Source organism: Polyodon spathula, chromosome 2 (genome assembly GCF_017654505.1).
Source record: "Polyodon spathula isolate WHYD16114869_AA chromosome 2, ASM1765450v1, whole genome shotgun sequence".
In the NCBI taxonomy this organism is placed as follows: domain Eukaryota; kingdom Metazoa; phylum Chordata; class Actinopteri; order Acipenseriformes; family Polyodontidae; genus Polyodon; species Polyodon spathula.
In genome coordinates, this window is record NC_054535.1 from 9810153 (window position 1) to 9837624 (window position 27472).

Genomic DNA, 27472 nt, shown 5'->3' on the forward strand with positions numbered 1-27472 from the left:
CGTAGCTGCTTCCCCTTTGTACCCATACACTCCTCCCTGCAAACAACCCGTCGCCGTGGTTTCTCCAGTAGAGGGCCGTCTCGCAGGTGCTTGCAATGGAGTCGTTCCGGGTACTTGCAACTACACACCCCTCCTAATATGGTTACCTTCTGGTTTCCACCTACCATCAAGGCGGTCCATCTAGGAGGCAGCATACCACTGTCCTTACATGGCATCCTTTCAGGTTGGGAGGGTGATTTGCAACATCGATTCTTTCTCTCCCTATTACATATCTCACCTATCAGAGTGATGCCGAAGGAACACTCGGCTAATTCTACATTCCCTAGTGTTCCCCTCTCCCTTGAAAAAAAAATCTGCATTTTGATGCTCCTTACCCGCACAGTGTTTCATCATCACATCACACCATCACAATCGGGCTGCACCACTCGCTCTGGGAAGGTTCAGTGATTCCAGGCTCAAGCATATCCTCCACCTTGTGAACGGGCCCCCTGCACCTCTCCGGGATCTGGTACAGTCTCTGCTGAATCCTGACACCTGGTGGAGTAATAATGGCATGTGAAATAACATTAGTTCTGCCGGGCAAGTCAGAAAAAACATCATTAAACCTTTTCACTAACTGGTAGAGCTCGCGTTTCTGATCCGGAAGTCTAATTTAATGAGGGGGTAGTCCTTGTTATCCCCATGGATACAGGAAATGACCACAACCCCGCGTGACCACCAAGGTAACTCCGCCAATAGAGCTGTTCTAGTTAAAGTTTGCCCACATCCACTAATGCGTACATTAACAATAACAAGGCCTCCCAATCATTACCTCTGGACTTGCCTGGTGGTCAGGACATAATGGGCGGTCACACCACATTCCATAGCCGGGCAATTCCTGGCGAGATGGCCGACCTCCTGGCACCGGTAACAAGTGGGGCGAAAGGGTGCCCATGGAGCCTGCGTGTCCTGCTGCCGGGTTGGCAGTGGGGAGGGGTGCTCTGCTGTTACCCCGCTGGGGGTCACCCTCGATCTCCATTGTGTTGAAGGAAGGCTGCCCATGGGGTAACATTGCAGTGCTGGTTCGTGGGTAGTGGGGCTGAGGCGTTTTGGTGGTCCCGCCAGTCGGGGCTTGTTGGAGGCAGGGGTAGATGTAGTAACCACTGGAGGGGTAGGCAACCCTTCAGCCAATCTGACAGCTGCGTTCAGCGTGGTGGGATGGTGGTGGCTGACCTAGTTCTGAGTGTCTAGCCCCAGCACCTTTATGAACTGCTCAATCGCTATGAGCTCTGTAATCTTTTCAGCGTTGTTGGTGCCGGGGCAGAGCCACCGGGTCACATGGTCCGCAAGTTGTTGCGCCACCACGCAAGGTCGCAGTCCTGGGGGTCGTCGGTATTCACGGAACTGCCGACGGTGTGTCTCCTCCGTGATATCTAGTCGCTGGAGAATGGCCTGCTTCACCTGGTCATAGTCGAGGGCATCTTCATTAGTCTGGGCTTGGTGTGCTGACTGGGCTTCCCCGATCAAATTCGGTCCCACCTGGGTAGCCCACAACTTCTGAGGCAACTGAACTGCAGTTGCCTGCCTCTCGAAGGCTACCAAATAGGCCTCGGGATCATCCTCCAGCGACATCTTCACCACCCTTCCCTTGGGAAAGGGTACCATTGGTTCAGTCACCTGTTCCCTCCCCCGATTGGCTTCCAGGAACATGGCATGCATCCTTTCCATCATGGTCACCATCCCCTCCTGGTGTCTTCGCTCTTGTGCCTCCAACATCTCTCCCAATCCTGGATCCCACTTCTGGTCACCAACTGTGAACTATGCGAGTGGTGTGGTGAATAAAACAATGTCCAAACAGTTCTTTTCCCCCAAAATGTCTGTTTTTAATAAAAGAACAAAAAGAACCACCCCTCTACCAGCAATGGTATGGGGGGGGGGGGGGGACCACTGGTTTGCTGTTCCAATCCAGGTCACACTTGTGACAGTACCAGTTTGATGCATTAAAGTGATATTTTCAACATTTCCTTTCAGTAATATTAAACATAAACAGACGATGAATACCGTAAATGTGCCAGTAACCAGTGACAGTTGGAAGTAAGGTGCTAGTTTGCATTGTACATGTTAACCATTAAATTACTAAATTCAGCATATGCTATTCCTAACCAGACCCTAAGCTGCTTTAATGGAGTTGTTATAGATTTTATTTATTTACTTTTCTTTTTTAACTGAAGCGCATCGATAATTAGATAGTAATTCATTGCATACAAGGGATACATAATCATACACGCATCCTTTTGTGTTTTAAATAGATGCTTTACAGATAGACAATAGACTGCGGTCTGCCTTCTATCAGCCAGTCTGATTTCATGCCAAGTGGAGAATGTGTTTGACACAGATAAGCTTACCTTAAAGGGGATGAATGCCAGAGGCTGCCAGAGGATCAAAGTGTTGTGTGACCATTGATTGCTTTACTTTCATTTCATTCAAGTTTAAAAGCCCTCTGAATTACAGTGCCATTGCAACAGACACCTATAAGATTGGACTGTCAGCAACAACTCAACTCAAAATTCTTTAATTTGCTACCACTCATTTGCAAATAACTGTAATCAGTGCACTGTTCTTCACATTACATCCTTAAATATTTCTAATGATTCATAATAGTCTATTGTAAGAGGCCCTTTATTTTATTTAAAAGCCAGCAAAACTTGTACAGGGTATATATATATACTGGGATTTTTCTTTTCAGAATTGCATATTACACTATTAAGGTCATGATTATTAACGTTGTTATTAGTTTGTCTAATCTCACATGGTTTTTGTACACAGCCTGTTGTTTGTTATGTTCCCCAGTGGTCTTGTGCCCCACGTGGAGCCAGTGGCTTCTGTCACCCCTTCCCAGGGATCAAGCAACTTCGATGGGTGACTTGTGCTCTCCTCACAGGCTGCTATAGCTCCGACTGGTACCGTACTGTACCGAACCAGCGCTAAGGCACCAAACCGCTCCAGTTCAAATCTCGGTACCACACCGCCGACGGTACCATGCTGTACCGAACCGGTGCTAAGGCACCGAGCCGCCAGTTTTACACTACTGTACACTGTGTTGCTGCTTGCATCATGCCTGGGTTTTATCCCTGTGCCAAGGGAGAGCAGGTGACGTGCCCATGGGAAAAACCTACGTAGGAACCTGTCTTCAGTCTTCCTTGTCCTCTCCCTCTCCTTCTCCAAGCAGTTAGAGAAACTCTAGGCAGCTTTTTTCCATCAGGCAACTGTGCTGTGTGAGCGCACGGCTCCGCCTCCCCCATGTCCCTTTGGGGCTTCAGGGGGCTACAAGCATGCACTGGCAGGAGGATAATGTGCTATCCATCGCCGCCTCTGAGTAGGCGAGCAAGAGCGGGCGTTCCCCTCGGAGGAGGTGGAGTCAGATAGTCCATCCCCTGCAGTTAAGCTCTCTTTGCCAGCTGAGCTTTTGCCACTGATAAAACGGGCCACAGAGGTATTGCAAGTGCCCTGGCCTATAAATGTGATCTTTGATGATGAGCCTGCTGCCTCTTCCATGTCTCCTCCAGTACACCCGGATTTTCTTTCCGGGATACAATCCTCCTGGGGTCACCCGTCTACAGCTCTGGCTGTTTCCAAGTCCGTGGATGTGCTGTATAGCATAAATGACAATGAGAAGCGAGGTTTGGCACAATTTCATCCAGTAGAGGCATCTATTGCCGCACTGGTACAGGTGCCTAAACTAGCACTCCTGATCAAGGACACTAGTTGCCCTAATAAACTGTGTCAGATGTCTGAGGTCATTCTCAAGGGTAACTATAACTGTATACTGGTTGTTTACCAGTCCTGTTTGCTGAAGTCGCTTTCAGAAGCACCGAACCTCACCACAGCAGCTGGATGAGCTGGTTTTGGTGAATAAAACCCTGCTCCGTGTCTCCAAATTAAACAAACTTGTCTGTGCTGGTAGCCGTAAGAAGGCAGTTTTGGCTTTCTCAGGCATGTGTGCCTGATGTGAATAAAGTACCTCTGTTGGATGCCCCCATTACACCGGGCCATACCTTTGGTCCTGAGATGCTACAGCTCTATCATCGCACACGGGAGTCCACGAAGGAGCTGGTGCATCTACTGCAGTGAGCTTCTATAAACCACCAGGGCTGCCTCAGGTCTCCATCATGTCACCCATGTCACCCATTGTCACCTCTGGTTCTCCATAACAGAAACCAGGGACCCACTCGCCATGCTCCCGCTGTGTCTGGCGAAATCAGGCAGGACCAGGCCAGGGTGCTGCTAGTAGCCCCTTACTGCCCAGGAGACTGTGTAGTTTTCAGCTCATGCAGCTTCTGAGTGGCCAGCCATGGAGCTTGCCAAAATGCTGCAACCTGCTCATTCAGGTGTGGGGGACTTCATGGCATCCCAACCCATCAAGCCTGGGTCTGGTTCCTGAGTGGCTGCATTTAAGCTGTATGGGTCTATGAAATAGGGTTATGCCTTGCTTTGGAAAATGCCCGGCTTTGGAACTAGAGTGTTAAGGGCGGCTTCAGGGTCGACCCTTGCAACATAAACAAAGAGATGAGCTCTCCTTCAATTTTTTATCCCTAGCTACCTGTTACCAGGGTTCCTGATGGTAATGTGAAGGGGGCCTTTGGCTTAGCCTTGTAGCATTCCAGTCGTTCTGCAGTATTGCCTTGCGACGGCTTTGGTATTCATACCCATTAGGTAATGGTTACATTTTGATAGGGACGTTAGGTTATTATCATAACCCTGGATCTCTGAAATAGAAATGTAACTGTTAACCTTCAAGGTTTTTGCATCCATGATTGCAGCAGGCTTAAAGGAATAATGATGACGAGATCTGTGTGTGCAGTCCTTATTTGCCCTCAGGAGCAGGCAAGACTGCTTCACAGGCTCGGCTGAGCAGCTTTGATATATTATTCAGGTTCTGGGTCTTTAGGATATAAATACCCATGAGGTAATGGTTACAGCTCTATTTCAGGGAACCAGGGTTATGATAATAAACTAACATTCTATTTATTAGGGGTTTGTTGCACAAATGCCCTGCTCTTCAAGTCCTCGGACCTAGGATATCCAGGGCCAGATATATAATTATGATTTTTTTAATTTGTTTTATGTGTTTAGGTCTTGAAATCTGGTGTTTATCAGTGTTAATTCATCTTCTAGGAATGATCTTGCTTTAACACAGAAAATAAATCTCTGCATTTTTTTCCCTGCATAAATCCTGTATTTCAGTGAGCAAGTTTGTTAACACTAAGATTTTGGTGTAACTGAAGTAGTCATCTCCTCAACTCCTTCAAACGAGGACCTGTAAATTAAATGTAAATTCAGTTCAATTCAATACTATATAAAAATCTCAGATGTTCTAAGGCTATTACGTGACTTTCACCAGATAGAACAGGAATATATGGAGCCAGCATTTACAATCCAGTTTGCTGTTTAGTTGTATGAAACACTGCAGCTGTTCTTATTTAATGTTTTGCAGAATGGAAAGAAAGCCTCTAAGCAAAGTGCACAGAGAATAGGAAGCTGATACTCCTACATACCGGAGCTTGGTTGAGAATTAGTTTTTAAACAATGAATGCAAGAGGGAAACATAAGCCAGTGATGCACCTTGTCCACTGCAGTCAGCCCACAGGTGTGTACTGCACAATCTGCCATGCCTGCGCTTGTGTATCTGTTGCAGGTATCAGGTTTCTAACACAAATGGACCCACATTTTATAAACCAATTTGGCTTAATAGTTGTTTATTTTTTTGGCCATAGCTGTTGGTGCACCGCATTTTCCCTTTTGTTTTTATTCTGCCAGTAGGCATTGTTGAGCGCTCTTGGACAGACATGAAAAAAATGTTCTCCCTGTATGCAACATTGTACTGGGTCTGATAACACTATGTAACACAATTTTTGGTTCCTGGGTAGTAAGTGTTATTTCCTAATTGCTTATGCCTCAAAAGTATAGAAAATGGCAATTATTCCCCACAAACTTTGCTTTTGTGACCAGGACAGCGCTATTTTGAAATTGACCTATTTCCAATGAGAAAACAACATATGAATCCAAATTAACATGTATTTATACTAAAGTAATACAAAAATGACTACAAAAGATTTAGAAGTGAGTAGTTTTTCGAGATTTACGATTGTACTGTAAATCACTTTCACGAATCAGCCCCCAAATGTAGTCTCCCATCATGTTCTCGTTATACTGTCCTTGGTAGCGGCGTTCAAAGTCCAGTATATCCTGGTGGAAGCGCTCGCCTTGCTCCTCCGAGTACGCTCCAATGTTCTCCTTGAATTTATCAAGATGAGCATCAAGGATATGGACTTTGAGGGACATCCTACAGCCCATTGTGCCGTACTTCTTCACCAGAGTCTCAACCAGCTCCACATAGTTTTCGGCCTTGTGATTGCCCAGGAAGCCCCGAACCACTGCAACAAAGCTGTTCCAAGCTGCGATCTCCTTACTAGTGAGCTTCTTGGGGAGTTCATTGCACTCCAGGATCTTCTTTATCTGTGGTCCGACGAAGACACCGGCTTTGACCTTTGCCTCAGACAGCTTAGGGAAGAAGTCTTGAAGGTACTTGAAGGCTGCTGACTCCTTATCTAGAGCTCTGACAAATTGTTTCATAAGGCCCAATTTGATGTGCAGTGGTGGCATCAGCACCTTCCGGGGGTCCACCAGTGGCTCCCACTTGACGTTGTTCCTCCCCACAGAGAACTCGGTCTGCTGTGGCCAGTCTCGCCTGTGGTAGTGCGCCTTGGTGTCCCTGCTGTCCCAAAGGCAAAGATAGCAGGGAAACTTGGTAAAACCGCCTTGGAGACCCATCAGGAATGCCACCATTTTTAAGTCTCCTATGACGTCCCAGAAAAATGCAGATATGTATCCACTAAGGCAGCTGGAACTAAACTGAACTGGTGGGCTTAAGGCCCCTGTATTTATACTACTATTTATATTATTGGAAAGTTCTAGAAAGTTCTAGAAGTTACTCCAAGTTTACTCAGCACTGAATCTAGCTGGAATGTTCTGGAAAAGAAAATATCACTGTCCTGATCACTGTCCTGGTCACAAAAGCAAAGTTTGTGGGGAATAATAGCCATTTTCTATACTTTTGAGGCATAAGCAATTAGGAAATAACACTTACTACCCAGGAACCAAATAAAAAAAAAAAAAATCAATCCTCAATGCACCTTTGTTCAGAGGATATCCTTTTGCTAACCCTGCTGCTATGTGTGAACAGCAGTCTTTGAGATACAAAAAGGAAACACAACAGGGTCTTGCACGGTTTTCTTCACAAGAGATTTTTTAGCGAGGAGTTGGTACATTTCAATGTGTTTGTCTTTCTGCAGCTGCCTAACTATCAGCTTTCTCTTCAGTGGATTGCTTAGTTCACTATCAGTCACACAGCAACTTCCCTACAGCGCTCCATTACTGTGCTCAAGAGAAAGATACAGGAGCACTGTGAACAACTTTAAAAACATATTATATGTAATGTATTATAATATTCAGAAGACTAATGTATACAGGTCAGTACATTCAGGAACATTGCAAACACAAAGTTGCTTCAAATTACATGTTGGTAGGGTTTTTTTTTATTTATTTGTACTGTTTCCCTGCTTTGGAGATTGCAGTCATTCTGAGTGGTTGGTGTTGTGATTATCCAGTTTTAGTTTTAGTTTGGTTTGGTTTAGAAGCTGCTCTTCGGTTCTAGTTGACACCCACAGACATACATTACAAAAAAAAAAAAAAAAAAAAAAAAAAAAAATGTTAGAGAATGGGGTCCCTTATACTGATACAAAGACATTCGTGACACATGTTGCTAATGCCTATGTCTAACAAGTTGAAACGAAGAGCTACTCCTGAACTTACAGTCTGTCAAATCACAGTAACATGGACTTGATTGATTGCAATATGACCCAGAAATCTCCAGGATACGAAGTGGGGCTACCGGATCATAGTCACATAGTCACAAAGGCAGAACTCTGAGACATGTCCTGTTTGCTTCAACACAGCTGTTCTAACACCCAGCTGCTCTTGCAGATGTATCCAGGATAACCACACTGTTGAATCCAAACAACTACATTATTTCAATGGCATAATAATTAAGCAACTGGAATGTTCATTGGGATTGTTCATCACCATGATCAAACGCATGATTTCATTTATTTTTCAAAAGCTGACCACCTAGTTAATGCCCCAGATACCGCATTACAGTTGTTTTCATTTTTGGTGCAGTAAACATATCCTGTTTTTACGTAATTATAGTTGAACGGGTCCATTTATTTCTAATCTGATGATAAGTGGTCATTTGACAAGTGGTGGACAGTGTTTTTTAAAGAAATAATATCAAGTCTTTTTATTTCCATGGCAATTGCTGATGCTAGGCATTTTCAGTGCACATACAAGAGCTTAGGAAACTGGTGATTTCAGAATGAATTGTTCATTTTTTTTTCTTTAAGATATGCCCATATTACTGCTGGATAACTGCAGCACACCACAGCTAGAATTCCTATAATACTCTACCTGTGCAATCCAGTATGTGGATGAGATTCACAGACTGTGGGGCAACAGCAAGTGGACTGTAACCCTTCTCTTGTAGTGTACTATGTGATGTAGTGTAATGTCATGTGTGCCTAGACTATTTAAAACCAGGCTTTTAGGCATTTCTAATCCTGAGGGATCTGCATATCCTTGCCAGCTGGAGTTCGAGGAAGAACCCCTGTGTATATCCGTCCATATGTTCAGTTTTTCTTTTTGCAAGATTTTCAGCTATATTAAATCATTGAATTCTGATACAACTTGATAATGATATGCTTTAACATGTAAAATGACTGGTTTGTGTTTGGACTTATCCATGGTTAGGGTATTTTGTCTGAAGGAAACCACTGGATGAAACTTGATGGATAAACATTTGTTATCGTAGATTTTTCTGAACAAAGATGTCCTGAGATGAGTGGGACCAGCAAAGCAAACAAACTGGAAGGATTTAGTTAATGGATTGAAAACTATGAATTACATTTTAACTTTCGGTTTGATTGCTGGGCAATGCAGTAATCTGTAATGTTCATTGGCTGAACTACTGTGTGAAAAACTGTAGTTCAGTACAGACATGTTTTAAACTGTGTAAGAAACATGCACAGTCTTTATTTAGTTTGAAAGCTGCTCTTCTGTACAGTTTCCTTTCAGTGGATTCATGTTATACTTTAACAGTTTTTAAATTACAGCAGTACAGTGCCATCTAGTGGAGCTAATGCATTATTTCTTCTCTCTTGCAAAAATTAATGTTATCTTAAAAAATAAAATAAAATAATGAAATCGATTTTTAAAATGTTTTTAAAACTTATTTAATCCGATCATTTAATGACGTAAAGGTAATCTTTATATGTGTAATCTGTTTTTACTCCTAATGTACTTTTTTATGATCACATAAATTAATAGATTTGGTTTTGGGTGAAAAGCTATGGGGATCATTTGTTATATGTAGGTGATTCATCGAACCACTGATTGCAATAAGCAGATTTCATTGTACTGACAGAATCCAATATTTTTTATAATAAGATCTATAGTACATTTTGTATGGCATTAGTTGATTTCTGGCTGTTTGAATTTGTGTTTTGTCGAATATGTGCTCAGTAATGAATACAGACTCCATACATGCACATTTACTTAATTTGTTTTGCAAAGCAACCTACTAAAAATCTTCCTAACTTGTCTTCCCAGAGCTGGTGTTCTGTGCGCGTACTCCGCCAATCAAAATCTATCGACCCAGCTGAAGGGAGTCCGGAAGCTTGTTAATAGCAATTTCAGAGATCTGAAAACCTTTGTAAACAGCACTCCAGCGGTAAGCACACAGGCTGAAATACTGTACTGTTTGTGTGCACTGGCTTTGGATGTGTTTGTTTTGAGTCACAACTCTGATTTTGATGTGGAGTAAATGTTCTGATAATATGGTCCACCATAATAATTAGTCATTTCTTTATTTACATCAATGTATTTTTATTCCAGCAAATCGAGTATCTGGCTAACCAGTACAACACTGCCAAGAACAAGGTCATTTCTGACCTAGACAGTAAGTACAATAGAAAAGTAGCATTGTTCTTATGACCTGTAAATGGCTATGTTCCTGCTTCTAAACATGGTTCTTTAGGTATTGTGTGCACGTGCATTTGATCTCAACCAGTCATAATGAAAACATAACATAGAGGCTTTGATGGTGAAGAATAAAGAGAATGGTCACCTGATCTTTAGGCTTGGGTCAGTGAATCAACCAGAACGATGTCTGGTGATATCGTCTTGATATAAGCATGCCTGCCTTTCGGGCAGTTCTTTATCGTAAAGACAAGCTGCCAGTATCAATGAATCTGAATGTATTACTGTTGCAGAAAGATGTTCAGTGGCTAAAAACATATATGTAAAGCTTATGTGTATTTTCTTTTTGTTTTGGTTCTTTTGAGTTATTTGGACATACCTACAGTATATACAAGCACACTCTTTGTGATGCAATGCTAGTCTGCAGTGCTTTGTGATGTTTCTTGCACCACATTCTGATGTGTTTTCTTGTTCTTATTAAAGATATAGGTCCATTGCTTGGCAATAGGATTCGTGCACAGTTGGGAAAAGAAGTTCTCCCTGCACTAGATGGGGCTCTAAGTTTGGCTGGAGGTACAATATGATATTCTTATTAATTTCTATATCTCATTGTTTATTTATTGAACATATTTAACTGGGGGAAGAACTCTTAAGATGCATAGTGTTATTTCACATGATGCAGTAAAGTTGGTGTTCTGCATTTTTATTTCTCCTTGCATCTTCCCATTTCATATTTCATTTATTTATTTATCTAAACTTTGCTTTTTTCACATAAAAGAAAACCCAGCTATTAGAATTAAAGGAGCTGTGTTTAGCCATAATGATTAGATGTTCTTATGTTTAGCCCCTGCAGTTTTAACCCACTATTTACCAACCTCCCCTTAGTATCCCTTTTATTTGGACTTGCTTCAGTAACCTCTTGAATTCCTGTTAGTATTTTGTCAAGTTGTCTTAAATATATATTATAAAATCACAGTTTCTCTTCTTACATCGCCTTTTAAAAGGGATACACAAAATGTTAACATGATCCCTGTAATATATACTTTAGAACTCCCCCAATGTTTCAGACCGATTGTAGTACCATTAAAATAGTCATATTAAAACAGATATCTATTGTTGCCCACCCTAATTCCTAAATACATGTAAATAAATTAATTCATAAATGCATAAAAAAAAAAAAAAAAAAAAAAAAAAACCTTTTGTTTAAAAAATAAAACCGTTGTAATAAATACTTGAACACTTGCACATATATCTTACAATTGACTGATCCCCAAAAAACAACCCATTCATTGTCTCCCCAATCATACAACTAGCCAGGGTCAAATTTCATTCAAATATTAAACTAGTCTAAGTAAGAGAGATAAAGATTCACAGTTAAAAATATATACGTTATTCACACTATTGTGTAATTCAAGCCATAAATAACAACATTTAATAATAAATAATAATAATAATAATAATAATAATAATAATAATAATAATAATAATAATTATTATTATAAAAATGAGGCCCTTTTATATACTTATTTTCTTGTTCTTTCTAAATATTATTTATCATCAACTCCTCTGCTTCATCTTTTTCTTTTCGTTTTGGCTTGAAGTCAAAGTGGAAAGGTCTATCAAAGGTAACAGTGATTGAAACGTAGGAAGTGGTGTGATGTGTGTATCTGGAGTGTATCCTGTGTTCTTTTGCGTGTTGTGTTTCGTTTTGTCACTGTTCTTGCCTAAGATGGCCACTGTCGGGTTCCGGGACTTTTAGACATACCAAAACCCACCACTATAGTTCCACTGTAATTCACAATATTAAGGCTAAACATTTTAAACTATTTTAATTTTTAGCCATTTCTTTAAAAAAATGTGCTTATTGCTGTCATTTAAAAAAAAAAAAAAAACATTCATATATATTAATGGTGTGAAATATTCACAGGAATTCAAGGAGTTAAATCTTACCCTATGGTTACATTCTAATTGTGGCGTTGATAATGTGTGCCGTGTTCACTTAAATAATGATACACCGCTTTTTATCAGTTTACTTTTGAAAGGCTGCTGTGAGGGCATCAACACCATCATTTAAATGTAATCCTAGAGTTAGTGTGTCCTTATTGAACCTGTGTTTGTGTGTGTGTGTGGTTTATTGTGGAAAATTGAGATGTAGGCATAGTAATTATTGAATTGACTGCTGCATTTCTCATTTCATGTTTTTTGCATTTACTGTAATATTAATGTTCAATCATTTAATAAAACTGTATCAGATATTCAGTGACACTTATTAAAAGTTTCACAGAGACTGTAAGATGTTTAAGTACTTGTAGCAATAATGCAATAATAATAATATAAAAAATAAGAATGTCCATCCATGATTGCATTCTTCTGTATTTTGCAATGACTGTTTTTTTTTTTTTTTTAATTAAAGGTTGAAATGTGGTGGGTTTTGGTACAGCCAGAACCCTGTTTTGGATTGTGACTGATTAGATTTTTCCAAAAGTAAAACTAATACTCTTAACCCCCTCCACATGTGTGCAGCCATGAGAGAAACGAAAGAGGCTTTGGAGAACGTGAGCGTCTCGCTGGAGGTGTTGCAGGAAGCAACCAACAGTCTGCAGGTGAACCTGCTCAACGAGCAAGCGAGGCTGAACAACACACTCAACGACCCAGCCTGCTCCGCGCCAGGGGTCTCCTCCACCTGCCGTGACATCAGGAAAACACTGAGTCTGCTCAGCATCAACGCAAACTTCAGCGCGGTAAGAGAGAATAACGTTTAGACAGGCTGGGAATTGTCACGCTATAGTGTCAATATGGTCTTGTTGTTGTGAAACTAATTGCCATGATTTTCAATTAAATGGGGACAAGTATAACATTCAGATGGAGAGGCTTACATATTGGTTTTAAACTTGAAGCAATGCTTAAATATGAAACAGTGCTGTTTGCATTTGAGTCATGTTGCTGTATCGCTCTTTTAGAAATCTTTTTTTCTTCTTTTTTTTCAGTTGCCCAATGTAGACACAGAGTTGGCAAATGTGAATAATGTTCTTAAGACCGACTTAAGCAATATTGTTCAAAAGGTGAGTATGCTTCTGTATCCTTCTCTACCTGAACAATGACCCTGCAAGCAACAAGACATGACAGGACAATAGCCTGAAAACAGTAATACAGTACTGTATACATGCTGGAATTCTGTCACAATACAAGCCTATCACCCGCCCGGAGTGTAGGATGTCTGTTTGAATCCAAGCTGTGCCACTGCCAACCGTGGACGGGACAATGGGCCAAGCCCTGCCTGGGCGGGGTAGGGGGTAGGGGTTAGGTCAGCTAGGGAGTCCTTGGCTCATTGCACACCAGCAACCTCTGTGGTTAGCCGGGAACCTGCAGGATGGCCTGTACGCAGTTCAGAACTGCGTGGTTCTCGTTTCGGAGGACGCGAGTTCTCATCTTCGTCTCTCCCGAGTTAGTTCAGGGGTTGCAGCGTTGAGGCAGGTTGAATAATAATTAGGTATTCCAAATGGGGGGAAAATTGGAAAATTTTATAAAAATAATTGTTAAAAAAAATACAAGCCTATCACTCACTATAAGAGAGCTCATGTTGGAAAATTGGGATAGCCGAAATCGACCCGCGATTGTCGTCAGTATCAGGTACAGAAACAGTCAAGCATTGTGTGGTGAACATTATGTGCAATATATACTTCTCCACACAGCTCCTCTATCTGAAATCAGTCCTGATCTCAGACAACTCTGTGAGACCCAAACCCTTTGATCTACTGGGTCATTCAGCCTCCTCAAACCACACAAGATCCTGTTATTAATCTCCCTAATCTGTTTTTATAGAACCTGTTGTGGTTTCAAAGTTTAGCATTCTTTGTGTGAGTTCTATTCCCAGTTATATTATAAGTGTAGTCACTGCTAATAGGTTCCAGTGTGGATGTAACTAATATATTTTTCAGTGGTCTTCATAACTTAACTCTGAGCTGTACATTTTTTTTGATGTTTTCAGGGATATGCAACGTTTAACGACACCCCAGATCTGATAAAGAACCAAACTACAAATATTGTGTCAGGTGGGTTTCTCTCAACATGCTTATACTAAAAGGAAAAACTGTACTTTCCCAATTAGCGGCATTATGTTGGACACTATCATTTGAGCAAGGCTGTGTTTGATATCAGATCTGCAGAGAATGTGTGGCTTCAGGGAACTGGGCCATCCAAGTTCTTTGTGTTGATTTTATTAAATACATGATTCATGCTAATACAGAGTTTGATGCAGAAAAACTAGAGCTATAAATCACAAATACAAAATGTAATACAAACTGTTACTGTGATTTTTAAATGTAATAACATTTTAATATCTTGTTCTTTTTTTAAACCTTTTACAGCTCTTCCTCGTAAGTTTGTCAAACTTTCTGTACAGCCTGTGGCATAATGTCATTTTTATTTGCTGTGTTTGCATGTAGTGGATTGTTGTTGGTGTTTTGTAATCCCTCATTGTGTTTTATATAACTAAGTTTACAACTAATGCCATAGATAATTTGTTTTAATCCTCTCTCTCTCCATACATACACACATACATCCATCCTGTGGTAAAGTGCCCTTGTTTGGGTGGCAGGACACATACTCGCTGCAGTAGTGGGTTGTAGCGAGATAGGAAGCAGACACAGAGTTTATGGATCAGTGCGTTCTGCACACATTTATTATTTACAGTTGGGTTTTTTGAAATAAAACAAACAAACAAAACACCTAGCTCTCCCAGAGCGCTGACTAACACAAACGATCTCCACTAATATGAGGAAGGCTAAGCCTTTTACTTCATGCCCAAACACAAACCCTTCTAATTGATTTACCGTTCTCACTCCACGCTCTCCAGCCTCTTTCACTGATGGTTTCCTTCATCCAAAAACCCACTTAATCGTCTGCACCTGTTACCCCCTTGTTTGGTCACTGGCCGCCCTCTTTTCTCCACATATAGGTCCTTGCTGGAGCCAGAATGCTCTTATGTTCCAACTGGTAACATACACCCCATCGAGAGGGAGAGGGAGTGGCTAGGGGCAAAGCTTATTTACACTTACATACGTAATTGACACTGTCTCTGTCTCCAGTAGAGATTATTGCCATTCACAACCAAGGTGTTTTAGTGTTCTGTGTTATTTTGAATTTTGCACTGATTTCACAACATCACTTCACAGAATGTTCATAGTATGTTGCAGTTGAATGTTGCCAGTGTAAACCCCAGCCCCCCCCGTGTGTATTAATGGTTCCTGATGCTTGAGCTATCTGCCAATTACTTTGCACTGGGGTTTCAGGCATCAAGTCCATGCTGGATGACGTAGGGTCTAACATCACCAGCTTCTCCAAGCAGATCCCTGTTCAGGACACTCTTGCCAATTTCACCCTGTACCTCAGTCAGAGCCAGTCATACGTGGAGGACTACTATCCTGTGATTGACAAGTATGATTTCTACAGGTATGAACAGAGTTTTAAATAACACAGCCCAATAATGAATCATTCCCGCTGCTGTTGCACTTTCAGCGTTCTAGAACCTCCGGATGATAAAGGTCGCTTAGAGATATTGGCTGTTATAGAACTTCTGGATGATACTTGATGATACACAGGTGTAATCTATGATTCTCTCAATGAAGTTGGTGTCAAGGGAGCATTAACCATTTCAGTGCCGCATTGTTTTTAACCTCTGGATAGGATAAAATGTTTAATGAAACAATATTTCCATTTCACTTTTCACAAGTTTATAAGCCATTTCTGATATGACATACCCCATGGATTATGCTACTGGGGTTGCTTTCTTTGTTCCCAAAAAACTCCCATTCCTTGTTAAGTGTGATGTTTCACCTGTCTAGGTTTTGCATGTATACTGTGAGACAGGGAATATCTGCAGTAGCTTCATTTTCCAGTTATCCCACTATGGACAGCAAATCTTAAAAGCAAAGTAAGGGAACAAAAAGAAAAAATGAAAAAGAGGACATTGTAACAAGGGAGTGTACCTTGTTATGATGTGCAGTGCTAGTTAAGATGTTCTCTTTTGACTTTATCAAAGGGTGCCACTGCAAATGAATGGATAAACATTGTGAATGCTTTTAGGTGGATGGGGTGCATCATAGTCTGCTGCATGGTGACTCTTATCCTTACCTTCAACTTCCTGGGCCTGCTGTGTGGCACCTGTGGGTACGACAAGCATGCCTCCCCTACCACCAGGGGCTTCATCTCCAACACCGGCGGCAACCTGCTCATGGCGTAAGTATACTGACTGCAGGTCTTGCTGCTGCTGCAAGTCTGAGTTAAGCATTTGTTTAGATTTTTACATTTTTTTTTAAAAATTGTTTTTCACTTTTTAAAACGTGTCTCTTCCCATTCTTCCAGAGGTGTTGGGTTCAGCTTTCTGTTCTCCTGGGTGCTGATGCTCATCGTAATGATTGCTTTCGTTGTGGGAGGAAATGTTGAGAAGCTGGTCTGTGAGCCTTTTGAGAACAGAGCTTTGTTTAAGGTAATTTTCTGTGCATGGTTGAGGTACACTTAATTTGCGTAGGCATACATAGTTTAAAATAAAGTAAGCACTTGTCAAGTAGCAAATATGATGGAGAAATGAAAACAATCAGTAAGAGGAATCATTTCATTTTATTATGCAGGAATGTTAAAATCCTAAACTGTCATAATATATGTTGTAGGGTAGTGTAGTGCCAATATGAATACTGTGGCCACCACAGACTGGGGCAACGATTACCATTTTATAAACCAACCTAACTGGTTACTGAAACAAACAAAATGCAAAACTACAAGTTAAGAAAACTCGAAGTGTTAAAATGTAATTGTTTTTTTATTGGTCTCTTTCTTTTAATGATGTCTGAGGAGAAGAGCTGCTCTACTGGTCTGTTTCCTTGTGTTTTGCTGGAAATACTTAGTTGTGTCCTTGATGGTTCTAAGTCCTAATAATAGAACAATATAACCTGATTAAACAAATGACACAAAAACATGATACTTTTTCAACATTTATTTACCCACAAATGATTCAACATTCAATTTCCATGTGTGAAAAAGTATGTGAACCTTTAGATTCAGGAGCTGGTGGCACCCCCTTGAGCAGCAATGACTTCAACTAAGCGTTTACTGTAACGGTTGGTCAGTCTGTCACATCGGTTTTGAGGAATTTTGGTGGATTCCTCCTTACAGAACTACTTCAACTAACATTTGATGCTTCCTTGCATGGACTGCTTGCTTTAGGTCCTGTCATAACATTTTGATGGGGTTTAGATCCGGACTTTGACTAGGCCATTCTAAACGCGGAATTTCTTCTTCTGCAGCCATTCTTTTTTAGATCTGCTTGTATGTTTAGGATCATTGTCTTGCTGCATGATCCACTTTCGGCTCACGAAAGGATGACCTGACATTCTCCTCTAGAATCGTCTGATACAATGCAGAATTCATGATTGTGTCAATGATGGCAAGCCATCCAGGTTTGAGGCAGCAAAGCAGCCCCAAACCATTACACTCCCACCACCATGCTTGACGGTTGGGATGAGGTTCTTCTGTTCGAATGCAGTGTTTGGTTTTCGCCAAACATAATGTTTCTCATTGAGGCCAAAAAGTTCTACCTTTGACTCTTCTGTCCAGAGAACATTGTTCCAGAAGTCTTGTGGATCATCTGTGTGCTCTTTGGCAAAATTCAGACGGGCAGCAATGTTCTTTTTAGAGAGCAGTGGTTTCCTCCTGACTATCCTTCCATGAACACCATTCTTGTTCAGTCTTTTTCTGATAGATGAGTCATGAACACTCACATTAGCCAAGGCAAGAGTTGTCTGCGATCCTTGGATGTTACTCTGGGGTTCTTTGTGACTTCCTTGATGATTTTCCGGTTTGTTCTTGGAGAGATTTTGGTAGGACGACTGCTCCTAGGTAGAGTGATGGTGGTCTTGAACTTTGTCCATTTGTAGACTGTCTGACAGTGGATTGGTGGAGCCCCAAATCCTTAGAACTGGTTTTGTAACTCTTTCTAGACCGATGAGCATCAATAACTGTTTTTTCTGAGGTCCTCTGAAATTACTTTTGATCGTGGCATGACCTGTTTCCACACACCTGTATGGTGAAGACCAAACTCACAAAGTTTCTGATATTTATATAGGTTGGGGCCTTCTAAACTCACCCCTGAAGATCTACCTAATTCTAATTATCAGGTTCTAATTATTCCCTTAACTGAGCTAATAAAACCAGGGGTTCAGTTACTTTTTCACATACCCTGCATCTTAATTACTCATTGTTTGACTAAATCATTTTGTTTCAAAAGATGTGGAATTGGTTAATATAAACCCTATTGGATATTTAAGAAAAGACTGGTTTTGATTCAAGAAGGCTATCATGGTAAAACTATGGAATTTCCATAATTATCATTGAGGTTCACAAACCTTTTCTCTGCACTGAAACTAACCAAGAAAATACAATGAAAATGAAAAAAAAAACACTCATTGTAAACATTAAAACATAATGAAACAAAATATTACATGTGAAACTCCTTGGAGAATTTACAAAATAGAAAGGATTCCGAAATAAATCAATAATGTTAACATTCTTCGTTTTATATTTCTCGATGTGCTTTTGCTCCGAGCTCTGAAACCCAATGTTATTTTGCATTTTGCAGGTTCTGGATACTCCCTATTTGATAAATCCATATTGGAAGAACTTCCTGCCCGGCTTCCTCTATCAGAATCCTGAAATAGATCTGACGTTTGAAAAGCTTTATAGGTAAAGTGAAATAGTCAATTTATTTACTGTATGCAAATCCAACATTCACATTATACAGTCTTGTTTTTTGTACTGAAGGCTGATTTTATCTTTTTTTATTTTTTGAACTCGCACATTATACCCTAACTGTTCACTTTACAAGGAAACCCCCAATGTACTCAGCATGTTTAGCGAACCCTCTACCAATCTGGAAATGCAAACTAATCTACTAGTCCTTTGATTTTCCCTGAACATTGTGGGTGATCAAGCCCTTTTGCAGTGCTAAATGATGGTTGTCTACTGTGACAGGGCTAAACCCACTGCAGTCCCTCATTTAGCCCTTCTCAGGGGAAACCTGAGTAGCTGGGTGTTCTAGTAAAGCAGCCAGTGAGTGTATTGGTCTCCTCTCACACTGTTCTCCGTACAGTAGGAAGGCTTTTTTACTTGCTGTTGCATTTGCAATATATATATAAACACACACACACAGGGGTTGTTTCTTTAACGAGTTGGGAAACCCTCATTCTGTGACTCTAGTACTAATATTCTCCACCAGGAGGCAGCATTTGTTGCTTTGTTAAACCGCAGGTAACACAGTAAGACAGTAGATAAGACATGTACAGTTGTGTACTAACATTGTTGTTTTTCCCCTCCGTTTTTTAAAATAAAAATTTATTGCACTTGGTAATAGTTTGCTGTTCATGTTTTATAACATTTTTTTTGTTTTTAATTTAGTAACTGCAAAGAGAATAAAGGCATCTATACAGCACTACAGCTGGATAATATTTTCAACGTCAGTAATTATTTAAACACAAGCATTGTAAGTAGAAATCTAAATCTCAATTAAATGTTGTCCCAAGCTGTAAAACATTATTTCTGTTGGCTGTTATAGTTATGGAAATGGATCTGATGGTTATTTTATTCCCTGATTTATGCACATTAACTTTGCAGAATTTTTAGATGTGCTAATTCGACTTTCGATTTTAATGGAAACACAGTCTTTGATGGGGAGCTGAGGGAAGAACATTTGAACCATTGTATCTCACAAGTATCAGTTGCGTTATATTGTTGGTTTTATTGACGGGTGTGAGTTTTATACTGGACAAGCATTGTGTTCTTATGTATGATTCGCATTTACAAGGCATTTTATTTTGGAGTTAATAAAACATCTTAGCCTGATAAAGTATTCCCCTAGGTACCACAATGATTGCGTGACTTTTATTTTCAGTATACCAGGGATGTGGTTGACGTGTTTGAATTTGTAAATGTGGATCTGAGTGGCATGGTCCTACTCGATGCCAATGCAAAACAGAATCTTCTGAATTTCAGTGATACTGGCATTGTGAGCATCCACTATGATGCCTACTTAACAGAGGTAAGTCCACATCTTATTGCTCTTATGACTTAAATTGCACTCCTATACAACCCTGTGTGCATTGTATGGGTAGAGGTTCATCAACTAAGTCTTTTAGATGAACTATAACGCAGTGCCAGACTGTAAAATCCAGGACAGTGCATTGCACTGGATGATTTCTACAGTATATTGCATGCAGTTTTATGAGGCAATCATGAGAGTGTGAGGAAAAGGTCAAAATGCCTCACAAATTATCCGTGTGATTCAAAGATGTCTGAATATGGTTGCAAGGGATATGATTGCTGGATGTGATTGCTGATTTGCCGTGTGTGTGCGTGTGTTTGGATTGAATGTTCTTGTTACCATTTCTTTGTACTTTTGCAGATCAACAAAGGTGTTACAAAAGTGGATCTGTTGTCATTTGCTAATGACCTGGAAGCTCAGGCAGACAAGCTGGTATGTTTTTTGGAATACAAAACTGAAGGCTGGGAGCTTTTATTGATTTTGAGAATTCGTATTCATCACGAATGCATACATTTTCACGCATAACCAGCCTGTGTCATCTATTTCCATGAAAATGTGTGCAGTTGTAATAGCCCTTTCCAAAGCAGTCTGTCAGTTTAGCTGTAATTACCAAAATCTGTCTCCGGAAAATATACTGGTTATGCCCACTTTTTTTTTTTTTAATCCATAAGATTTCAAGAACAACCTCTCTATTCATTAAGCAAATGTGCTGTGAGGAAACGTGTTCAAACGCTAACAGACCTGGGGTAGGGAGATTTATATATAACTAATGCCCAACCATGCAGTGTAAAAACATTACAGCAAAAGCACCCTTTCATACAAAAAAATAGTTTACTTTATGTCTGTAAAGATGTCTCTCCCCCCAAGTAGCACTGGGTATGTATAGTATTTTGTGACCCCAGACCCGTAGGCAAATTATACTTGCACAATATTGTCACGGTGCAGAGCTGCATTTATCACCACATAAAAATGATTGAGATGCAATGGAGATAGAGGCTGTTTTTCAAACATGCTGGATAATATTGGCAATAACTACTGCTAAGTGTATGCTTTTAAGAAAGTGGAGGACTGATTCTGCACCCAGGATGAAAGACTGTCTTTTAACATAACCCAGTTAACCAGAAAATCGCACATTCCTGATTAAATAAGTGACCCACATTTGGATCTGTTTGGTGTCCCTCTCTTCACTGGGTATCAAATGCAGGTTATGGGTCTCAATTTTGCCCTAACAAGCCCACAGTGGAGGTGGGTGCAGGCAATCCATTACACTATGTAACACAATTTTAGTTCCTGGGTAGTAAGTGTTATTTCCTAATTGCTTATGCCTCAAAAGTATAGAAAATGGCTATTATTCCCCACAAACTTTGCTTTTGTGACCAGGACAGTGATATTTCAAAATATCACTATTTCCAGTGGGAAAACGGGCAAATGTGTGTCTTTTCGTTCACATAAAGTCAGAAAAAAACAACATATGAATCCAAATGAACATGTATTTATACTAAAGTAATACAAAAATGACTACAAAAGATTTAGAAGTGAGTAGTTTTTCGAGATGTACGATTATACTGTATTTACTTGGAAAGTTTATTTAGGAAATAACACTTACTACCCAGGAACAAAAAAAAAAAAATTGTTACACGGTGTTATAGAGGTGGGCCGTGCTCCCCCTTTGATAAGTGTCTGTGTTGACACAGCATTCCAAGGTATTCAAAGAGGAAGTTCATGTTTTGTGTACTCTCTTGCAGCCAAAGGGAGCGCTGGAGAATGCGTTGAAAGGTCACGCAAGCAGTATTCGTTTCATTCATGGTCAACAGGTGGTGCCACTGGAGCAAGCCATGGTAAGCAGAGTTACACTGTACACTGTATATGGAGAACCGCCTATCCAGTTGTCATGAACTTGATAGTAACACTATTTAGCATAAGTTACTGAGAATAGCAGATTATGGAGATAGAGATGGACAGATTTACAAACAGACACTTATAGTTTTGCTTGAATCTGCTTAAATTTGATTTCTTATTCTACCTTCAGTACCAATTCCTTTCCTCTTTTGAATTCAGCTGTTGTTTCCGTGCTTGTGTGTGCTTGCACTATAAGGATGGCTTATCTTTCTCTTCAATTTTTCTTTTACTTTTGTCTTAATTGGCTGCCAAGAAATATGTTAAAGCAAGGGTAAGCACCTGTAATCCCTGTTTTACTGAATGTAGTTTTCTTCCTGTTTAACACAAAACAATGTTATACCCCTGACCTAGTATTAGAAACTATGTTGTGTTTCTGAAAGGGGGATCCTCCCTCTAATCACATACGTCACCTACTCCCCCTTGTTGTATCTTTGTTTGGTTCTCCTCCTCTCCTGGTCCAGGGGGAAGGTGGCCCACTGTGGCACTTGTCCAGCCTGCTGGCTATAGCTATCCTCAATCAATGATCATTGCATTAAAGTTCAGCCAACTGATAGGGCAGCTAAAGAGATCAAATGGACAAGGCCGTGGGCCAAAACATATATCATGTTCCTTCGTGGGCATGGCTCTGTCAAATGTAATAAATAATTGTTCATTTGTAAATCTTTTATAAATAATTGTGATTTAAAAAAAAAAAAATCATCAAATAAATCATTCTTCTATTTTTATATTAGTTTGCCTAGAGGCCACTGGCCTCCCCTGTAAACCTGAACAAGTTAAATTAAGGAGTATTGTATCTTTTTAAATATTTGAGAGAAATAAAGAAGCATGGCCTATTTTAATGTTGCATTTTATTTGTTGACAGAGCACTTTAAATCACAGCATCCGTTTACTGCAGAGGACTACATTTGATCTCCCAGTAAGTCAATGCAGGCCTTTTAATCATGTCTGTCCGATCAGTCAAAAATGTTAACTATTGAATGCTGTTTTTTTTAACCTGTTAATTTTCAAAGATATCCAGCATGTTCTTAACATCTTTTCCATTCTTTTTTTTTTTTTAGAATAAAGTGAATAATGTGATCAGTGCTATTGATGCAGCACAAAACCTCATCACCAACAATGCATCGTTAATTATTAGACAGGTAATTATTCTGACATCACTGCAGTCACGGTTTGCAGAGTCCAGTCTCCATTCTATTAACCCTTACTGTAAAATGTCTGCTTGTGTCATTGCAGGAAACCAAAAATTACATGGAGATGATGATCGGCTACTTTAAGCAATACCTGGACTGGGTCAAAAATTCTGTAAGTATTTCAGTCTAGTCAAGCACCTGTATCTGTGATGTTCTCAGTGTAATTTAGCATTGTTGTTACTTCAAAGCTTCTTGAAAACACTTATATTTTGCCCTTTCATAAATTGTATGGATACTTTTAAAATAAAATAAGTATTTCAGTTGTGCCAGATGTTTATTATATGTTTCATTCTTATTTTTTTAGATGATGATGGAAGTTGCAGCGTGCAAGCCTGTGGCCAATATAGTAGATACAGTTGAAATTGTTACCTGCAGCTTTGTAGTGGATTCCTTGGTAAGCATGCTTTCCCTTCTAAAACTAGACCAACATGTATTACACTTTGTAGTGAGATTCCTTGTAAGTATGCTGGCGTTCCCCCTTACCACTATACGTTTGATGTACTTTCTGTTTACTGTGCAAAATATTATGTTGTTAGTCTCATTTGACCCCTGGGGACAAATTCTTCCCGGCACTATATATATATATATATATATATATATATATATATATATATATATATATATATATATATATATATATATATATATATATATATAATATAATTAGTCCTATTTGTGCTAAGGAATGTCTAGTCCAAGTATCCTGTAATATTTAATCACAGCTGCTTGCAAATGTTAAAATACACATTATAATCAAATGTGCCCAATAACAACTGAAAGAAAAAACTTGATATTGCTGCAACAAATCACATCCAGCAAGCTGACTTTTTGTATAACTTTTTTTCATGTGACAAATTGTATAGCTTTGAGTTGACTTAGTATCTGACATGTTTTAGAAGAAACTTCTGTTGAGAAATGCCAGGGGTCCCCCAGACCTTAACAGTAATATGATCTGAAGATTCTTATAGCACTAGTATTGTGTTGACTGAAATTTCACAGTCCAGTTAAATACGTTCCTTAAATGGCTTTAATGTGTTTTAGCTATGGAACACCTAAGCTCAGTGTCTAGAAGCAAAATCATAATACATGTACAATAGACCTGCATCTTAGAGCTCAGTTTTGCTCACTGGTCAAGGGTTATTTCACAATCATATAATTACATGCATCTACACAATATGCAAAAATTACAATATACTGTAAAGTTCACTGCTTCAGCCAATTAAGGGGTATTCAGGGATGCATTTATTTGGGATTTCCAGTGTGCGTAATCGATGCTAGACTTTTATTGGAGTCTTGAAACACTAAACAAGGGGTGGACAATTGGGACTTTCTTGCGTAATATAGACTATAATGTCTGATAAGTGCACCTTCACCTAATACTTCACCTGGTAAATGCAGGAATTTGGGATTTGTTACACAACTCTGAATATTCCTTTATAATTTGGAGCAGAGTATAAAACACAAGGTTTACAGCATACCTGCAACTACAAGTGCTGTTCAATAGCAGATTACTAAATACAGTTGTTGCTTTATTTTTAGAACACTTTCTGGTTTGGTCTGGGATGCTGCACAGTATTTTTGATCCCAAGTGTAATCATTTCTGTGAAGCTTGCCAAATTCCTTCGCAGAATGGACTCTGAGGATGTGTATGATGAGTAAGTTATGAAGAAAACCAATTGCTGCAATTTAGACCTTTTATTAGTCTCTTTATTAAAACCCTTGTTTCACACATTGTTGGTGTTTTAGTTTTGGTAGCCTGTATTTTATCTAGTAAAAGCAGTTTGGTTTGATGTATTCATTGTGTTGGACACTAAGCAAGTTATCTTATAGGTTATACAAACTAGCTTACCGGGCTGGTATTCAGCCTTTACTTCCTAATTCTACAAAGCCCAAGTACATGGCGAGACGACAGCCCCTCTTCTTTCCTCAGTGGTTTACCCCAGTAATTTGAAAGCTTGGACTTGCCATCATCCTCCTTTTTCTTTGTTATGTTAAACCCACTTTTCTCTAGAGAAGTATTTCTTTCCCAACTTGCATTAGCGTGGATAGCTATTTCAGAAATCTTGCGTCAATGAAAGTATCTGAGCAGTAATTTAAAGATTAGCCCATCTCTAAGCTACCAAAGAATCTGCACCAACTAAAGGTATAAAATGCAGCAAATCAAAGCCTTAAGAATCTGTTTTATCGCCATTCATTTGAACAAAACAGCTGGCTAAGGTGTCTGGCTTTCAAAAGCTGACTTATTCGGCTGCTCAAACCTCCTGAAGGTATTTGACAACCTGTCCAAAGACTAATGCTGGATCCTTTTAAATAGCCATTGAATCCTTTTTCTATTGCATATTCCAGATAGCTCATTCCTTATTCATTTCTCAAGAGCTTTCCCAGTCCAAGATATATCAGCCCGCTAAACAGTATTTCTCACACTTGTCCCTCTGTCAGAAGAAAAAACAATGGTTTCCTCCACATGTATGGCATTATTCTAGATTGCATTGCCATGGAAGCCTGCTTACCCCAGGAAAAGCTGGACCTCCTCATTTAACAAATTACAAAATCCTGCTCAAAAACATTGCAGACTTTCTCTGCCGATTTTCAGCGTCAGATATTCTGACACCCGTCGCCATCAGCCGATCGACACAGCTTCCCCGGTAACAAGGTTCAGACCTCTTAACCAGAGCACACTTGCGAGAGCCCCCTTTTTGCTCTATATTCCTGCAGGATCAGCCAGTTTACAACCTGCGCCAGCATTAATTGGCACTTGATTAAAAATCTGAGTCCTCTGGCTCAATTGAAATGTCCAGTCTAGAGCTGCCAGCGCCATGCCCAGGATCCCTTGCAGTGGTTGATGGATCCCATCACCCAGCCTTGAACTCTGACAGCTGTCGTAGGTTTTATCCCATGTGACCCTGGGGCCTCAGGTCAATGTGTCCCATCACCTGGCCTCAGAGGACCATTCTGAACACCACATTCAAAACACACCTAAGTGTCCAGTAACAACCACTCTGTTCAGGCAGAGGCTTATGGTCTGCTTCACTTTCTTTTCCAAAGGCATGAATAAGTGCAAACTGTTTTCTATATATTTATTTATTTATTTTCTTTCGTCTGGGACACCTCTCAAGTTTGCACTGGAGGTGGAAGCTGTTGCCCGGTTCCTGTCTTTGGAGGTCGTTGGCCTCCGTTACCTGGCACTTGAATAAAGTGTTCTTATTCATGCTGTCGTCTCACTAATTGATTTAAAAGGCTTGTGATGTGACAGCCCCTCCATTTCCCTCATTGAACTAAGCTACATTCTTCTGTTGGGAAATTTCTTTCCTCTTCCTCCTCCTCCTGCTCTGTTCTTCATCTCATTTTGGGGGTCAGTGGGTCCCTTCACTTGGCCTTGGTTGACCTGTGACCTCCTATGAAGACAACTCCTTCTCAGGCCGAGATCTCAAATAAATATCAAACGCTTGTCATCTCGCTTATTGAATTGCTGTAGATAAACTGAATAAACTTTATTATATACATTAAGTCATTTAAATAGCTCATCAGTTAGTGAACAGACACCAGTTTTTAGCTGGATTTTCTCAGGAGCCTTAATACCCAATACAATGAATGCCAGGCCTTTTAAATGTATAGAATTTGTATTAATGAAATATTTAAAGTACTGAAATAGTAATTTATTAATGTATAGCACTATTTTGACGAATAGATCTATAAAAAAAAATGTGTATTTAGTACTTTTGCTTGGATTGTTTTGACAATTAAATATTACCTTGCATGACTGGAGAAACTGCTCCCCTTGCCCTCGCTCTGTATTTTCTGCCTTCTTTTCCTTTTCATGTTAGTTTCCCCTGGTAGTAACTTGTCTTTCTCTTCCTTACAGTTCCTCTGTCTCAGGGACTTGGCATTTCACTTTGTGATAACCATTTCTACTGATTCCATGGTTTTCATTCTCTTTGTGTTTTCCACTCTTTATGGCATGTTACGCACAATGCACTTTAAAAAGACAAACCTTTCTTTACACTTTCACACAACACTTTACTTGTATTCAGAAAGGACAGTGCCCTCATTAAACCTGTTACTGTACGTAGGTAGTTCAGAGCTCCATCACCAAGTGTCCTGACAGCAGAGCAGCTAACAGCATTGAAATAGTGTGGAATGCTCACTGGTACAGTTTATTAATATGTTGCTTCTTTGTCTCTTTGTAGCATTGAGACTATACCCATGAAAACGTAAGATTTTT

General features: G+C 39.9%; 1 protein-coding gene across 11 annotated transcripts in view; it reads left to right on the plus strand.

The window, feature by feature from the left end:
* The window catches only part of LOC121329877 (prominin-1-A-like), an 80122-nt gene that overhangs the window by 44895 nt on the left and 7755 nt on the right, over positions 1–27472 (plus strand). For 4 of the 11 annotated variants that reach the window (XR_005951818.1, XR_005951821.1, XR_005951827.1 and 1 more), the window contains 21 exons: positions 9703–9823; positions 9988–10051; positions 10555–10644; positions 12595–12812; positions 13059–13133; positions 14060–14123; positions 14439–14447; positions 15363–15522; positions 16156–16308; positions 16435–16558; positions 18704–18807; positions 19519–19603; positions 20012–20158; positions 20522–20593; positions 21907–21999; positions 22923–22976; positions 23119–23199; positions 23294–23362; positions 23555–23644; positions 24790–24905; positions 27438–27461. Coding sequence is in view for 5 of the 11 variants with exons in the window: in XM_041275876.1 (XP_041131810.1) it covers positions 9703–9823; positions 9988–10051; positions 10555–10644; positions 12595–12812; positions 13059–13133; positions 14060–14123; positions 14439–14447; positions 15363–15522; positions 16156–16308; positions 16435–16558; positions 18704–18807; positions 19519–19603; positions 20012–20158; positions 20522–20593; positions 21907–21999; positions 22923–22976; positions 23119–23199; positions 23294–23362; positions 23555–23644; positions 24790–24905; positions 27438–27461 (2013 nt within the window). In the remaining 6 variants the exon portion in view is untranslated. Of the gene's footprint in view, positions 1–9702; positions 9824–9987; positions 10052–10554; positions 10645–12594; positions 12813–13058; positions 13134–14059; positions 14124–14438; positions 14448–15362; positions 15523–16155; positions 16309–16434; positions 16559–18703; positions 18808–19518; positions 19604–20011; positions 20159–20521; positions 20594–21906; positions 22000–22313; positions 22510–22922; positions 22977–23118; positions 23200–23293; positions 23363–23554; positions 23645–24789; positions 24906–27437; positions 27462–27472 lie in introns of those variants that run through there. The other 7 variants (XR_005951820.1, XM_041275883.1, XR_005951819.1 and 4 more) reach the window with 4 other exon arrangements.